At 38.7% G+C, this 18,212-nt stretch overlaps 1 protein-coding gene across 5 annotated transcripts in view; it reads left to right on the top strand.

The window, feature by feature from the left end:
• NTNG1 (netrin G1) overlaps window positions 1-18,212 on the top strand; it is a 356,764-nt gene that overhangs the window by 269,076 nt on the left and 69,476 nt on the right. For all 5 annotated transcript variants that reach the window (XM_058303107.2, XM_058303105.2, XM_058303108.2 and 2 more), the window contains exon 5: window positions 12,894-12,920. In XM_058303107.2, the coding sequence (XP_058159090.1) occupies window positions 12,894-12,920 (27 nt within the window). The remainder of the gene's footprint in view (window positions 1-12,893; window positions 12,921-18,212) is intronic.

Here is an 18,212-nt window from a genome sequence, read left to right as displayed (position 1 = left end):
CCCTGTTCCTCCTCAAAACGTTGCTAAAGCTTTAGTCCCTATTTCACCACTTGTAAACATTTTGTCGCTCTCTGATCACCTGTTAAATTCAGGCTTTCGACCTTCACGTTAAATGTGTTGGGAAATCATTGAAATCTCAGAAGCAGTTTTTTCTAAGCGGATGAGACAGGAGATGCTTTCTTCCTACCCGAAATTAATTTCCTATTAAAATAACAAATGCCTTCAAATCTCCCCACTCTCACTTAATTTGAGCCATAAACAAGTTCCCCAAAGTCTCCAACCATTTACAATCTCAGTCCCCGTGTCTGGTAACCCAAGCGATGCTCTGTCCTGAAGTCCCCTGGCTAATTTTAACTGGGGCCTAACTTTGTCACATGAAATAACTGACTCTATCCAAACTCCAGCAGTAGAATCCCGTTAGTCGAGGCCACCTTTGGACGCTGAGCACGGCTGCAGGCCTGCGGTACCACATCAGGAAAAGGGAGGTTTATGTACAGGAAAAAAGAGCACAGTTATCGTGTGCATTTGTGGGAACCACCAAGGACATGCACACGTAGGGCTGGAACGCCTGCCTGAATATCCACAGGAACACAGGCTCAGGGAGAAATACTATTACTTCCAGAATAATTTGCCCAGAAACCATGTATGGACAGTTTAGACAACAGCAAAAGCCCCAAGGTATCCTCTTTAAAGGTAAAGAAAGGGCAAGATCGAGAATACACCCATTCAGTAGGAAGTAACAGATGTGGCATGAAGGTGAGTGGCGGGGGGAATGAGAACTTGAAAAGCTACTGGCTCTGTGCACAGAGACTAAGAATGTTTTCAGGCACTTCAAAGCAACAGCTGTGAGCAACCAACACCAGGAACCAGGACCTAATCAAGTTACGTGTAAGTGTAATGGACCAGGTAACAAGCCGTGAAGTATGGGCACATGAAATTATGAAGCAGGGAAAGAGTCCTTCAAAAGGCTTAAAAGTATTCCTCTCTGTAAGGCTATTCTGTTTATTTCTGTTAGAAAAAAAAACAACAACCTGACAGTCTACCTCCTAAAATTAATACATCAAAGCTCTCTTGAGCAGAAACGTTGATTTTTCAAGGTGATTTGATTAATGGAGACTGTAGCTGAGGGTCATAGACTTGAATTCAGAAGGATCTCATGAGGTTATTTGCTGCAATACCCCATGGCTGGCTCCCTAAAAATCCCTATCACTACAGCTGTCAAATTTCTTTTAAAGATTTCCCAAAATGAAAATGGCTCAGATTTCATTCTCAGTTTTGCTGCTTCTTGGTAGGGCAGGATGTGTGGACTTTACAGACACTAGCTGGCATTCTGGCTCATCTTTAGGGCAGGACAATGTACCTCAGCCACTGGGGAGGAGCTGGGGTGGGCTGCTGTCAAAGGCATCAGCTTCTATTCTAACGGGACTCTGTTCTTCTATCCATAACTGTGTTTCCAAGTCTGTTTATTTCAACGGTTATTTTCATTGGGAACACTTGTGCCAGTCCAGCTTTCCCATCGAAAAGGACTTCTTGTTATATTCTCCATGGAGATGAATTACATACCCCTAACCTTTTGCATATTGGTGATCACCAGGCCAGGCTCCCTGGCCATAGGAATACAACCTTTGAGTTTTCCTGGTAGATACTTTCATCCATTCATTCCTTAGTTTTTACTGACCTTCTCTAGACATTTTGACTTTTCCACAACTCTGTTAAAATATTAAGGTGACAGATGGACCCGATAGTCAAGGGAGTTTGAGTCAACATTTTAATCTGCAATATGGCAGAAATTTGATGAACTGGAGATTATCTGCTTTGGTCCAGTTTTGTAATAGACAAGTCTTGCAATGGAAAGAACCTCTTAATCGAGATTGTGGCACACATATCAGACAGTGCTAAAATATCCAGTGACAGAATTAAGCAATTTAGAGGCTTAGTGCACAGGCTGTATGGTCAAATATCAGTTTTTCCATTCACTAGCTATGAAACCTTAAAAACGTCAACCTTTCCAACACTCAGTTTCCCATCTGTAACATGAGGATAATAATAAGTCTTGCCTCATAGGGATTTTGAAAGGTTTGAATTTGCTAATAATGCCTGTAAAGTTTTAGCATAACACCTGTCACCAAGCAAGTGTTCAAAAATCCCTTTATTTTTAAGATTTTTAAATAAGGCAGTCTTGTCCATTGTTGAAATGTTTTAATTGTTATGAAAGTTATTTCTTACCATTAATATCGAGTATCTCTGAATCCCAGCCATTTTTTTCTTTCTATATTAAGGACTTTATTGACTCCAAGGTTCTTTTCTTCTCTATGTTAAACATCATTAACTCCATTTTTATGTGATAATTTTTCACATCCTTACCTAGTTGCCTGCCCTGAAAGTGCTCCAATTTATTAGGGTAGTACTTAGAGCCAAGCGCAGGATTTCCTAATGCTCTTATAAGCCTATGATTCTTTCTACATATTGGCTTTTTCTTACACACATGTGAACCCATGTGCACGCACACCCACACCACTAGTTGGTGCATTCAGGGTCAGTTATGGAATATGGACGCTTAGGTTATGCCATGTCCTGATACAATAATACAAAACCTAAGAAGTAACGAAGGGACGGCTGTAACCACCAGCCCATCATCATCAAGCCCTCAGTGGCCCGGAAATGCCACCCATATTGGATAACCCATCCATGCCAAGTAGTCAAGGTAAATTTGAATAAGAAAGTCAGTTTCTGCCCAACCCTATTAATTTTAGCAAAAGAACTAGGACGCTGTCATTAAACCAGGGAATTACAAAAATCCCTCTTCAAAGACACCTGACCCTTCACTCAGGAGCACCCTAAACGAGCCCCTTGCTGGAAGTCATAAAGGATTTGAAGGTCGTGAGTCTTGAGCAACTCCAAGGCCACTTTTGTTGGAGCATGTAGTGGTAGAAAGGAAGTTGACCGAGCCTCTCACCTCTAAAAGGTAGTCACCTAAGTCTGCAAGATGCACTGCATTTCCTTAGATTTCTCACTGCAATAATTTCTTAGGAGGTAGGGGGATTGAACCCAGGACCTTGTACTTGGGAAACAAGACTCACCACTTGAGCTACATCCACTCCCCAGTAATACCTTTTGTGATCATGTTTTTATTTATTGTGCTTTTATTCAAGACAATGTCTTTTCTGGGTCTTTTAAAACTATATACACATATACCAAAATCTCCTATCTTTCTACCAAGTTTATTTGTAAGATATCTTTCTTTCTCCCTAATGATAGTCATTCTATTTGGATGGAATTCTGTTTTAAATATCCTTTGAATTTCATTTCTGTCTCCCAAATAGATGGCAACTCTGTCCAACTTCATGCTTAATCAAGATTCGCTTGATTCCCAGCTTATGAATATAAGCAAAAAGTGAAACCTGTTTAAACTCTAATCCCTGCAGAATAACACATGATTTATTTCTGCATATGGATGCTGAAAACTTAATAATCACCCTTTAGAAACCGTAAGTCCAGCAAAGATAATATAATAACAACTGCACCTCTTTTTTCCAAAACTGTCTTTAATAACTCCTAAAAGAATTCCATGGTCGGATAAGTTTTGAAAGTGCTATACACTATGCCAGCTCTTCAATATTCACATTAACTTATTAAAAACATTTGAAAAGTCTTAGAGTAAAATATCTACTTTATCCAGTGTTTTCCAAACTTACTTGTTTCACGGAGCACGTAATAGCTTTCTCTAACACTCTTTTTGGGGCATGCTGGTCTAAACAATTTCCTCCTAAGTGATGGGAATGTCATGGAGATAGACAGACCAGCTAGTTCGGCTATATTCAATCTTTTTTTTAACTTTCCTCTTACCTTCGTGGTCCAATATTATTCAAAGAAAGGAAATTAAGTTGGTCTGACATTGACATTATTTGTTTGTTCAGAAATCCAACTTGAATTGATATACAATATCTAGAGTTCCTCTCAGTGATGGAAAGTAATTTGATGATTGTTCTTTTATTTTCTGTGGCATTAAATTTTCATTGACCAATTTATATCTTCCCAGGTGTATGGAGGTGTCCGTCATAATGCCAGACAATTTCCTAAGTGTTTTACACACATTAGTTTATTCCAAACTCATGGCAATCCTATAAAAGTAGATACAATGATTATTTTTACTTTACAGATGTGGAATCTGATGCTTACAGAAGTAAAGCAACTTGCTTAAGGTTTGCACAGCTACTAAAGAGGGAAGGGAGCACTTGAACTTAGATAGGTCTGAATCCAAGGGCTGCACATTGCACTATATTGCTTCTCCAGTCAAAGTTGAGGGTAATATTAATTTTCAGTGACTTACTCTGCCCTTCACTGGGTTTAGGTTCCTCTGATACTTGTTTCACCAAGTCAGTCTTCTCTGCATCTCTTCTAGGTTTCTTTTTAGATCTCTGCTTGTTATTTATTTCTCTGCCTTCAAAGACTCCCCCTTCTGTGTTTCCTTTAAACTTTTATGCTCCCCATCCCTGCCTCTTCCCAGTCTACAGCTTCTTCCTGGGCATTCCTTTTATTCCTGTAGGTTTGGCTCTTGGCATTATTGTTTTAATAGTAATCAACCAATTCTAGCCTCAATCTTTCTAATGAATCCAGACCAATTTACCTACTTTCTGTGAAGATATAAAAATCAGCATGCTAGATACTGAATTAATTACCTTTCCCCTAAAAAATCTTTCTCTTCACTATTGAAATCCTGCTCAATTTTCAAGACTGCTCCTCATTGCCAACTCCTCAAAGAAGCCTTTCTAGGCTTCTCCAGTGTAAAATCAATTACTTCTTCCTTTCTAGATTTAAAGTAATTTGTTTATATCATTGGTATAGACTTACAGTGGGTTGGCAATCTCTAACCATAATTATAATAATGATAATAATGATAGCTACTATTTATTAAGCTTTCCATAGGCTTCTATATTTCATGAAGCACTTTATTTTTATTACCACGTTAAATACAACATCTCCATAGTGTGGCTACTATTATTACCCCCATTTTACTGATAAGAAAACACAGGCACAGAAAGTTTAAGTAAGTTGCAATACAGCCCCATAACTAATGCATGGCAGAGCAAGATTTAAGCTCAGGTCGATCTGACTCCAGGGACTAAAATGTTAGCAATTTAAGTGCAGAGGCCATATTTTATTCTTGCTCTTCATAAATGTTTGTGAAATGAATTATTTGTTGAATGAATAAGTAGACCCAATGACGGTATAATGTGAAGATAAGTCTGTTAGCCTCCCACCTTTCTTCTTCTGCCTCCTGGAACATGTGGCCTTCACAGCTCAGGGGCCCTAACACAGGCACCTTCAATCTCCTTCAAGGAGAGCCCAGCTGAGATCTTTGAAGAAATCCAAATAGAGAGAAGACTCACTGGTGCTAATGACCCACCCAATCATCTAGTGATGGCACGTTGGCTGGCTGACTTTCACAGGCTTCCCCAGGTGGCATTCACTGCCTGCCAGAGGGACTGGACCATTTTCAGGCGCTGACATTTCAGGCTCAGAACCCTGATTCTCTCAGCACTGTATGAGAGGATCTTTCTCTCAGGGCCTTTTTTGTCTGAAATAAGCTTGTAGGCCCAATTTATAAAACTAGAATGGCAAGTGATTCATGTACAACCATCAGTCCACAGTCCCTTAACCTATATATTTGGGGCAAGAGATGATTTGGAAATTAGAAGTTTTAGGATTTGAGAAAAATAATACAATGGGCATATATTGCAATAATACTTCCAGCAGCGTGTTGGGCAGCACATCTTCATTAAACATTTTAACATTTCTTCAGCAATCAGGTGATTATTCTCACTAACTGGGGTAAGGAAAGGCTGTAAATAATAACCTCATGACAGTTCAGGTCAACTTTTACCATCCAATTCGTTCAGATCATGTTAGGTTGTGTTGCAGGTAAGTTTGGGGGAAAGAAACATTACGTTTTCACCATTTTTGATTGGGGATTAGAGACTTGGACCTGCAATAAATTGAGAGACAGTATAGATCAGCGCATATAGGCTGGCTCTGGAACCTGGCCTCCTGAGTTCAAACATTAGTTTCCTTCCCAACTGACTGAGATGATCTTGAGCAAGTTACTTAACCTCTTTGTGCTTGAGTATCCCTCATCTGTAAAATAAGTCTGAGGCTAATAGTGTTGGCCTCATACAGTTGATATAAAATTAAATGAATTAACACATATAAGGCACTTGGAGCCCTGCCAAGCACAGAGTAAAAACACAATGAGTTAACCACTATCATTATTATATTTTCACTGAGATCTAGCATGTGGGCTATAATACTCATCCCAGCCCGATCAGCAAATTCACCCCTTGGAGACAGCAGCTACATGGGGAGATAAATTGTATCCGAATGCCATTTTATTCATCTACAATATGAAATAACTGTCATGGTGTTCAGAACACTGAAGTACTTATGACCAGTGTATTCTCGTCCCTGTAATTAAGTCTACTAGCAGAGCCAGATAATAATCAGAAGGTTGCTTGGTGAGCATGGGATCAGGAAATTTAAATGACTCAAATGTTAATAACATCAGCCTGCAACATCCTGACACATCCATCCTACAACCAGGTCAGCCTTTCTCATGCTAACAGAACAATGAACATCTGAAAGTTTACAGGGTCCCACTCCCTCTTCCTGAGATGGTGCTAGGATGGCACTGACACCTTGCTCTAGGCTTTCACTTTTTGATGAGCTTGTTCTTCCATTCTTCAGATACATCAATATGCTAAGTAAGGTTAATGCCACCTCTGTCAGGCTCATTACTGGCACTCTGGTACCAGAGCCCTTCTGTTGCTGTGGGATGACTTCAGCTAACTCCACTTGGATCGTTTATATGATGGTTTCATATAGATAATTCTCTGAAGGCAATCTTACCTCCCTCACTTTCAAGTGCCTGGGAGACAACTCACTGCAACCCCTGTCAACAATAGTTTGGACCAGGAACCAGGGCTGGCAGGATGTTGGAAGTAATTCCTCTGAAATACAAATGAGGCTGTGGAAATTTTGCCTTATTAATCAATATCTCTTCTTCATCTGGCCATTTTTGAGTTAGAGTTCCCAATGACCACAGTTTGCTATAAGAACAGAGTCGCCTACTTTATGGGCTTTTTTCAAACTGTCACAACAGCAAACTTTTCCTCTCCATTTGAACCATGCAAATCTTTATCCTTTCTACTTCCTTCTTGATGAAAAGCTGCTGAACTTGCCATTGATTCAGGAAAGGAGTTATGACTTTTAGCTCTGCATTAATCTGCTTCTGAAGATGAGGGTGTTTACTTTGAGATCTCCATCATGTTGACTTCCTTAATCTTCACCATGTCCCCTCTAGCCATTTACTTGGTGAGAAAATAAAATTGAAAAAATAAAAAATGAGCAGAAAAAATTTTTAAATAACACCTTATTTAATTCTACTAAGTTCTCATCCCCCTATCTGCAGCAGAATTTCTTTAAAGCAAACATTAAAATAAATGTGGCTAAGGGAGAGAGGAATTTAGTTGAGGAGGGAATAACTGCAGGGGCCCATCATTAAAAAGCCTTCTCATTTTATTGCCACATGGTGCTATGATAAGCCAGTTAGCTTACTCAGCTTATATGTGTATCTCTGAATGAAGTTCCATTTCTAAAAGAAACATTCATGCTAAAGTCATGCACCATGCATTACGAGCTTCCATCAAAGCTCATGCACCCTATCTATGCTTCATTTCCTCAGTGCAAGGGTAGCAATGCCTCAGTAGGCAATGGAGTAGGATTTACACACTCCAGTGTTGAATATAAAGGGGTCAACTTGGACAAGGCACTTATATCTCTTTGTGCCTTCAATTTACAGTTCTGTAAAATGAAAGAACTTAATAAGATGATTTCTTAACTTCCTTTGGCTCTCAATTTTTTATCATTCTTTCTGAATAAGCTTGTCTGGTATCTTCCTTCCCATCATTTATATATATATATACCTATCACCTATTTCTCTTTCCCAAATAATTTTTTTAATGTTACATAAAAATATAGATGATTCCCATATATCCCTCCCTCCCCCCTCCCACACTTTTCCCCATTAACAACATCTTTCATTACTGTGGTATATTTGTCAAAATGGATGAACACATATTGAAATATTGCTTCTAACCATGGTCTATAGTTTACATTAGGTTTACACTTTGCCCCACACAATTTTATAGGTTTGGACAAAATGTATAATGGCCTGTATCTGCCATTGCAATGTCATGCAGAACAATTCCAGTGTCCCAAAAAAGCCCCATTCTTCACTCTCCCTCCCCTCAAAACCTCAGGTGACCACTGCCTTTATATCAGTGTTACAAGAGCTTCCATTACTAGAATAATAATGTCCACTTTAGTTCATAGTTGCATTCTCCCCTTATGTTTGTTCATTCCTCAGTCCTGAGGATTTGGGAATGGTGATGCCCACTGTGCTTCTGATTGAGAGGGTAACTGTCTCAATGGGAGAGTAGGTGTTGGCGGCAACTCTGCTGAGATTCAGGGCTCAACTGACATATGAAGAGCCAGAAGATTTAATTCTCCAGTAATTATAGGTTCAAATAAAAGGGGTATTAAAACCATGTGTAGAAAAATTATAAATGAGTCTAATTCCAATATATTGGGGGATAAGTTATCATATATTCCAAGATAAGGCCCACTGACAGGGTCCCGAATTCCTGGGATCATCTGCTCTCCCTATAGTGTCTACACCTCTCTAGAGCCTTTGGAAACCCCGCTCCCCCCCACACACACACACACTTGCTTGAGGCACTGTTTACTGTGAGAGTCAGTGAGATCTTCCTGAGACATGCATTTGCATAATTTCTGGAATGACATTCCCACTCACTTTGAAATCTATTAGCCACAAAAACTCATTTGTATTTAATATTTCCCCATTTTGGCCAAGGCCTTTTTCCAAATGCATCACTAGTTGGTGCTTGGTAATAAACCCTTAGTGCCAGGGAGGCTCATCCACAAGAGTCATGTCCCATGCGGGGGGCGGGGGGTAGGAACTAGTGAGTTATATGATGAGTTTGGCTTAGAGAGAGGCCACATCTGAGCAACAAGGAGGCTTTTGGGAGATAACTTTTAGGCAATATATCATATTAGGCCAAGTTTCAATATCACACGAATGAGGTTCTTAAGTACAACCATCAATATCAAGGGCATGGCATAATGGTCTGTCCTTCTTTGCTAGACACTACTTATGTACTCTAGGGATTCTTGCCACTCTATTGGAGAATGTAGCAGGACTTCCCAGTATGGAAATTGACTATTCTTTCAGTTATTGTGTGGTCTCCGCCCATCAAGACAACAACCCATGACCACTTGAACTCATTCAGAGGTAAATGTAAGCTCCTGAAGCTTAAAATTCAGGGCATCTTCAGAGAGCATCTTCTAAATTTAAGTAAAAATTTATTTTCATACCTAGTTTTACATTTAAATTTGTGTTCATTTTCTTAAACAGAGTCTCTAGATTTGTCTATACTTTAGTCCCCATGTAACCTTTATTTGCCCCTGGGGGACTTTGGAAAAAAGAAAAATAGAAATAAAAGCATTGAAACAGGAATTCAAAGGGAAGAGCTAAAGAAAAGAGTAAGAAGAGAATAGTCCAACAGTAAATGTTAAGAGTTGCCCAGTTGAGCCTCTGAGCTTCCTAGAAGACAAGTGGTGAGGAGCATTCTGTCCATTCCATAACTCTTGCTATCAAGACTGAAGAGACTTCCCAGAATCTCAGAGAGAACAAATTATTCATTAATGCTAAACTCTGAGAAATGTCTCAGTGGAACTTTATATAGGAGACCAAGTCATGAAATGACCAAAACTGGTAGTTGCACTATGATAGAAACCTTCATGGAAACAAGTAACAAATAAATTGCTGCTCCAATAAATATTAAGCAGTGATGCTATATCAGTACTGTCCTGGGACTCTACTAGAGGTATAGAAAAGAACAAGACATGGTGCTTGTCCCCTCAGAACTCTCAGGCAAACACACACAAAATTGTAAAAATAAGTTGGTACCTCAGTTGTGGATGTCTGTACAAGAGTCAGGCAATCACAAAAGAGAGTGTGGCCAACTCTCCTCTGGGAGATGCAGAGCTCAGTTTTAAAGGTAAAAATATTACATAATATTTGTCAGTTCACAAAGAATGTTAAGAACCCATCAACCTGTACCTATACAACTTTCCTGAGCACAGCCCGGCTCTCATTCTGGTGATTTAGGGCATAGTCCTGTTGTGAAGAGGAACATAGTCACTGATTCATTCCTTACAGAACCCAAAGAATCCCACCTTTCATGAAATGAATTATTGCAATTCCTGTCCTACTTCCTGGAGTGTTTAGCTTTCTCATGACTTCACTGTAGACTTTTCAATGGATGTGTTGGGCTTACTGAATTCTTTAATTCTCTGTAAAGAATCTAAATCAGGGTATTAGGAAATTATAATAATAAGAAACATTGGGGAAAATCACATTGAGAATATATTAATGAACATCCCGCTTGGTGTTCAGGTATTTTCAGCTTCAGAAACATTTATCCAAATGAAGAATTTAAAAACTCTTTTTAAACTCTTTTCTGAGAAGTTTCCATTTTACAGCCATGGAATAGAAAGTGACTCACCTGGCAGCCCCTAAAAGAAGAAGGAAAAAAAACACAGAGCATAAGTCACAAAATGAGGAAGGACCTGAATTTTAAGTACCAATGTTAGGTAATAAAAACATCTCTATGAGGAAAGTAAGATCTCAGAATAGCCTTGCTGGCGAGGTCTGTTTGATGGAATGAACATTTTTTCTCTTGTACTCGTGTTCCCAAAGGAATGGAAATATTTCTGCATCTTCCTAAAATATTCAGCTGCAGCCCGTACTGCATCAAATTCTTGCAAGTTTATTCTCTATTGTGCCTGGCCCATTACCCTGAGAGCTTTGCCTTGCATTATGTATGGCCCTCTAACTTCAAGTAAGTTTGAAAACACATGAAAAGTCTCTTGCTGCCATCTTAACTTCCATTCCCTTTGACGGATTACAATAGGCTAGCAGGTCCTTGCAATGAAGCAGGATTTTCAGTCATGGGGAAATTTGGAGCTTCTGCAATTGATCCTAAAATTATGATGCTGCAATCGTACCTCAATCAACAGGGGATTTGCAAAGGAAAATAAATAAATAAAGATTCAGTACCAAGTCACTGTCATGCTGTGGCAGAAGTAGTCTACTATGGCATCACGCCAGGAATTCAGCTGTCCTTTATAGAAATTGTATGCAGCTTGAAATTCAGCCCATGTGGTAGAATTAAAACATGTAAATGGAAATTTTAGGTTTCCAGTTTTGGTTGATCAGTGATCAGTAATTAATCCGAAACACTATAAACTCTGTGTATTTGGAGTCAAGAGATTTCAAATGTATCTAATAACTAAAAATAAGATTTTATTCCCTACAGGGTTTTAAAAAAAATCATAATAAGCTTAAATCGCTCCTCCTTTTCCCACTAAGAAATAGGGAACCAGCTCTTGGTTTTAAGGAATATAAAACTATTTCTCTGAGAAAGATGTGATAATTAGTAAAATAAGTAGAGGACAGTTGTTCAAAGATGAATGTTAAAACAGAAGATTAACCGTTCTTGAAGTTACGACCTGTTAGTATACTTCAGTAATCAAGTCTGAGCAAACTCATTAACAGGTATCATTTATTGACTAGCTACCATGTGTCAGACAATTTTATAGATTGTCTCATTCTCAAATGTGGTAGATAATTTTAGTCCCAGTTCAGATGAGGTAAACAGGTGTAGAGAAGCCAAGTGATTTGCCTGAAGTCACCCAACTAGTCAGTAACAAAGCAGGACTCTAATTCAAGAATGTCTGACTCCCATACCGTGCTCTTACCCACCAAGCTACATGAATTCAGTGGAGAGGGTGTAAGTCATGTACTTTTAATTAGCAATGTCTCTCATGGTGAATGAACAAACTAAAATTATAATAGTAATAATAGCAAAGAGGAATATAGAACATACCACCCAACAAAGAATGTGCATCCATTTATACATCCTTAATAAGAATACTAAGATGTAGGAAACTGAGCCACCGAGAGCCTGAGCACCCTGCTTCAAGGTTATAAAGTCAGTAATATCAGAGCCAAGTTTCAAACCCAGACACTTTGACCCCCAAGCTCCAGCTCTTGGTCCCTGCACTGTACTGCTAGCCTATGAGTTTGAACCTGATTACAGATTACATTCATGTCCATGTTTATATCAAGTCCAGTCCCATTTTGAAATGGTTCCACCATCTTAGCCCAATTTGTAAATTCAAGTGAAAGGTGGAAAACTGATTGCAATCAACTTGAAAAACGTAATGTGTTCTTAAATCAATCTGCTCAATTATGGTTCTATTACAGAGTTTAATCCACATATCTTACAAGTAAAAGAGAAATAATAATGATAGTGAAATGAAATTAATCAAATAAAGTGCCAAATGATTTTCAATAGCTAGCTAAGTTCTGTCACTTATGGAGGTACGTTTGTGTAGGTCCTCACAGTGTATATTTGGTACTCTGTGCCCAGAACATAAGCTTAGTCCAGTATCCGTTTTGAACCACTGGAAATGGACATTGACCTCACAGGTAAGCACAAAATGCTTGATGTCACAAGGCTACCTTGGACCAGCTGTTGAAGTTGAACATTAGACGAGCCCAGTTTTCGAATGACAACATGAAAACAAATGATTTGGATGGATGGATATATCCTTTTTCTGTGCTAGCTTCCTAGCGGTCTGAATTCCATCAAGAGTTAAGTTTTCAAGATTTTTACATTTAAGCTAAGTATGTATAGTCTTGTACTAATAAACAGCTAACAGTGTTTCTTTATTGTTTTCTTTCTTTCCAGGTATCCCCAGTATTTCCAGTATTGGTAGTAAGTAAAAATAACCAAAGTCCAGACTAGCTTTGCTTTCCTGTTTGCCTCCTCAGACCTATTTTGCCAGTGTCCATTTCTGATGTAAGAGAGTATTTTCTTTGCAAATTGAAATTTTCTGTCAGTTTTCTGCACAGCTATGGTGAAAGCACAGATAAAATAGCTCGTTGTGGTCTTGGTGGTCATGACCGTGGCCTCTGTGGTCATGGTGGTGCTACAGCTTTCCTGACTAACTGATCAACAAAGGCCACCTTTGCAGAAGTGCAGTTCCTTAGGTACCTGTAGCTCATTTGACAAAAATATAAGTAGTTCTACTTATCCGTACTTAGTAACCAATAGAAAAATTGAACTCTCTCCATAGGACCAGATATGGATTTCCAACATAATTTAGAAATGCAGAGAATGGATGCCAATGAATGCCTTGGGTGTATTTATTAGAACCCAAGGAAAACAGCAGGAAACCATGGGGAGAGACTACTGCTAATGCATTAAAATCTAGGCTTTGTGAAGGCCTGAAAGATGCAGGTTTGTGATCATTAGTCTTTCTGAATGAATCAAAGAAAAAAATAATAGGTATATCCCTTTCTCCCTCCTTGGAATAGTGTTCCACTTCTTTTTGACTACTTAGGCTGTAGTTTGGTAGAGAAGGGCTATAAAGAATACATGCAAAACTTAGGAGCCAGAGCCTAGGAACTCCTGTGAGAAACCTTTGAGTAGGACTATAAGCAATCAAAAAATACCCGCGCCCCGTCAGACCTCTGGGGAACAATATTCTGCAGTTCCACTGCATGGAATATTCTCCCAGCTCTCCCAAGAGATCCAGACAGGAGATCTCTCCTCACATGTGAAAGAATGACTCCCAAACACCAAACTTGAAATGCCTAATAGTCGTTCAGAGCAGACCCTTAAATGTTTTTTTTTTTTCGTATTTTTATATATTGCACTCTTTATCTCTGATGGCAAATGCCGTCAGATACTGAACACCAATCCTGAAGTGCTCTTTAAGAAAATGTCTACTAGCCTTTCAGGAGCAGAATCTTACATATTTATTACATATTTTTATAGATTGCACTATAAAATAACTAATTAGAAAAATAGTGCTGAGGAAACCAAGCTCACGCACTGTGGGTGAGTTCACCGTGGCCTCACCCAGCACGGGCTTTTGTCATAGGTTCTGTGCCACCCAAGATGAAGAATTGCAGCTGAACCATTGCCATCTACAAAGCAATGCTCCGATAATTTGCATTAAACAGTTCCCTGCTCCTTATAAATGCACAGGCAGATCTTCCAATTTATAAATCAGCCCAGTTTACTTAAGCTTGTGAATAGGCCCGGACACGAGTTGTTAAGTACAAGACGTGTTAAAGTCATGAAAATTGGCCGCTTTGCAAATAGGAGCAGTGTTTCACATCTGTTTAGCTATCAGGCTAATGCCACAGCATCCTCCATGAACTTGAAGCAGCATCAGGGCTACAGACTTGCAAATGAACACCTCCAGCCCTAATAGTCTCATTTTCTTGCTGTAGTATGTCCTTTGGCATTTGCCTAACTGTGCACGCACCCCACAATGTGCTTCTTTCAGGCCTTGACAATTGCATTTGCACATGCATTTCAGAGCCAAGTAGAAGCAAGCTGAGCCAGATTATTGAGGCTGCGATGGGGATCGGGCCTGCCAAGAGTTTCGGAAATGGATAGATGGAAAAGTAGTTCTCTGGCGTTGGGGTGTGCTCCTGTTCAGAGTGTCGGTTGTGTATTGCATGGACTGACTGTTCTGCTCACTCCACATCTCATTTGGCCGTGTCCACCACATTCCCCATCTCTGAGCATCAGCAGATGTTGACCTTTTATAAACGTAATTGGGAAATTCCAGCTTTGTTTTGCTTTGTTTTATTTTCAAATCGGTGGTGACCTGAAAGGATGCTTCGTTGTGCCTTTGGAAAATATATTAGCCTTTATTATCAGGAACCTAAGAAAATTTAATTCCTCATCCCTAATTTAAAAACCCACTAACACAAAGCAAGTGTTGGTGCCCTATCTTCACTGCATCTCTGGAGTGCAACGGGGGGTTTCTCTAGCAAACAGGATGTAAGAGCTTCCAGGGGTCATGTAACATTGTACTTGACTAGGTCGCCTATTGCCTGGCTTTAAGGTAAAGAGATTTACAATTAAACCATCAAGCATGATTGTGTCTTCTAGGCTGCTTTAATGGCCTTCCCAGGTTCCCTCTTTGGAGGCTCCTAAGGTGCTCCTGTGTGCACCAGGGATTCCTTTCCTCTCCAAAGGCAAGAATTCACATGCAGACGACTCACTGCCTTTTCTAGAGGGTGCAGGAATGGAGTTTTCCCTGTGTAAGCCAGAGAAGAGGGAACTACATGGATTTTAACTAAGTTGAAATTTTTGCCAGGCTTTTCCCTTCACCCCAAGGAAGTAATCAGTGAGCATAATCCCACCAAGAATTCCTCCCACAAGGAAAATGCCATCATGACAGATGTTAACACCCATGAGACTCCAATCATCAAAGTGTACCTTAAGGAAAATAAATGATGTATATTATGGATAGAAATTATTCATGTATGTAACCTTAAGTTCACATACATATGCTATATACTCAAATGACTAAAGGTTTTGGATCCCTAATAGATCTCAAATTGTCAATGCTTGAATTAAGGTTTAAATGCATGGACAGGGTGGTCATCCTTTCCGATCATCTGCTAAAAGTATTTTTGAAATAAATTTCCCATTAAGGTCATTTGTACCTGCTGTTGTCTATCTGTTAGGGGATAGGTTTCCCAATCATGAAAAGGGTACTTGATTTAACACTTGGTCATTTTGATGTGCTTCAGCCATGGCTGAAAAAAAATACTGTTTTTGTTGTCAGCAATTTATGAATCCCAAAATTGATCTGTAGCCATTTGAGCCTTATGATTTGTGTTTTTACTTCACCTGATGTGGTAGAAATTCACTCAGGTCTCATTTTTATGAAATGTATTGAACACTTATAAGTGGACAATCACAAATTTATCCAAGTGAACATTTGTTGATGCTGATGATCTAAATTAATAGTTGGTTCAGTGTGGGTGCTTTTCCTTAAGTGATACACTAATCATTACCTTCTAACATATATTATCTGATCCTTAGTCCTGAAAAGCAAGTGATTTCACTATTTATCTTAGAGAATTCTAAAGAACATAATTAGACCAGCAAGAAATGGCCTGATGTACAAGTAGCTTTGTGGGGGTGATTATCAAATCTTTAAAAACCAGAAGACAGATGAGTTATAGCTTAGTGGTAGGTCATTCACTGAAATGAAAGAGCACATCAAGGAAGACCATTTCAAGAAACTTGGAAATTTTAAATAAATAAAGATATTACTTAGAATAGCAACAACAGAAGAGAGTTGTAAACATTTTGCAAACCTGGCAATACATTATTTCCTTAAATTTCTTTGAAATGACTGATGTGATGGCATATAAAACACAGAACATTGACAGACTCTTCCTCCTCCAGCTCATTCAATTTGAAAACAGCCGTTCATTTAAAGGGAAATGTTCTGTTTTCCTATACTCTCTCACAATGTGCATTGCCTTCATCACAGAGTTAAAAATTCATCTCTAATTTGATTTAATTGGCAGTTATTAAACAAGGGAATGCTACCTGCAGGGATCTATCAGCCTGTTGAGAGAGCCCAGAAATGTTTTCATACTTGAAAACATTTGATGCCAGTTGGAGACCTTGTACAAGTTGTTTTCCATACTGCATCCAAATATTTTTGTTCAGTACTAACTTATTGTAGAAATCTGGATCCTGAGAAATATAACAAGGTTAATCATTTTCCCACCCAAGGGTTATTAGTAATCATGCTCATACTATCCTGAGAGTTCCAGTGTTTATTTTTGTTTTTCCCTCCCTTTGCTTTAATACCTCTAAATCCTCCAAATAAAAGTTTCATTTGAATTGCCCTTTAACTAATTAGGTTTTATATAATGAGGGAAAAAAATTATCAGGCCAATGTAGCAATATGGTAAATTGCATGGTGTGCTATATTAATTTTGAACTATTTGCTAACATTACAGGAGGGAAGCTACGATCCCAGGTGAAATGCCTTTGGGAGTCTGTTATATCATGTACTAAGTATCCTCATCACAGATGCATTTCATATTTGTATAACCAACGTTTCACATTCATAAAACCTTTGTGTTTATCCTAAAATTGAATGAACATTAGCAAATAGCTGCCTCTTTAATCCTGAAGAACAAATCAAATATTCCAATGGGAAGGAAAGAGAGCATATGCTACTAAAGCAATGAATTTATTATTTTATTTTTTAGAAAAACTTCATTTCAACTTCAAAAAGTAAAATAACAGACAAAAGGCAGCTTGATGAATTATGGAAGCATTATATTCTATATTATTATGTTAATATTTCTGTTATTTATAAACATTGTAATGAGGTTTAGCAATCTTTTGCTACAACATTGCCCACCATGAGCTAATTGAATTTTTCATTTATTAACCTTCTCCCAGGTGAATTCAGAATGTCAAGCCACTTTTTAAGTGTGAGCTTATATCTGTGCCTTCACTAATTATCACTATGTGGAGGAATCTGGAAAATCCTGACTTAAGCAAAGATTTTCCAAGATCTCCAAAATGTCCTATGATGAAACTTCCAACATGTAACTATGAATGCCTGCACTCCAACAATCACTTCAAGGTTGTGGGTGTTGTTGAAGTCTTTTTGGAAGACCTGGAATATCAGTGGAGAGCAGTCCAACTAACTCATCCACTTCCAGGGAAAACTTAGAGCTTTTTGCTTAGAATTGCAGGGAGATGTCTCCACGTGTTTTACAGCAGGTGACTCTGAGGCCCAGAATGATCAAGACACGCTCAACGTAGAATGGCCAGGAAAGCCTGTCTGACTCCAAAGGCCATGATTATAACGAACCAAATGAAAGAGATTAGAAAAGGAAATTATAGATTTATTGACCCATACCCAGACTCTTTCCAGTCCTACTACACTGCACTTTAGAAGAACCATTGATCCTGAAATTAACCCATTTCAGTGTAAAATAAACACACACACAGAGAATATGCCCTTCCTATACCACAAAATGAATCCAATGTACCAGAGAAAAGGGAAAATGTATGAATGTCTTATATAGTATAGAATAAGAAACTGCTCACGGAATTACCTAGGCAAATTGTGAGGCATGGTTGTATATTCTGTGACAGTAACTATCCAAAATTTTTTATTTATTGAGAAAGACATTTACAGCCGAATGAAATTCTGTATGC

Source organism: Dasypus novemcinctus, chromosome 9 (genome assembly GCF_030445035.2).
Source record: "Dasypus novemcinctus isolate mDasNov1 chromosome 9, mDasNov1.1.hap2, whole genome shotgun sequence".
In the NCBI taxonomy this organism is placed as follows: Eukaryota; Metazoa; Chordata; class Mammalia; order Cingulata; family Dasypodidae; genus Dasypus; species Dasypus novemcinctus.
Note: the sequence above shows the minus strand (reverse complement) of the source record. Positions and strands in the feature narration are given on the sequence as shown.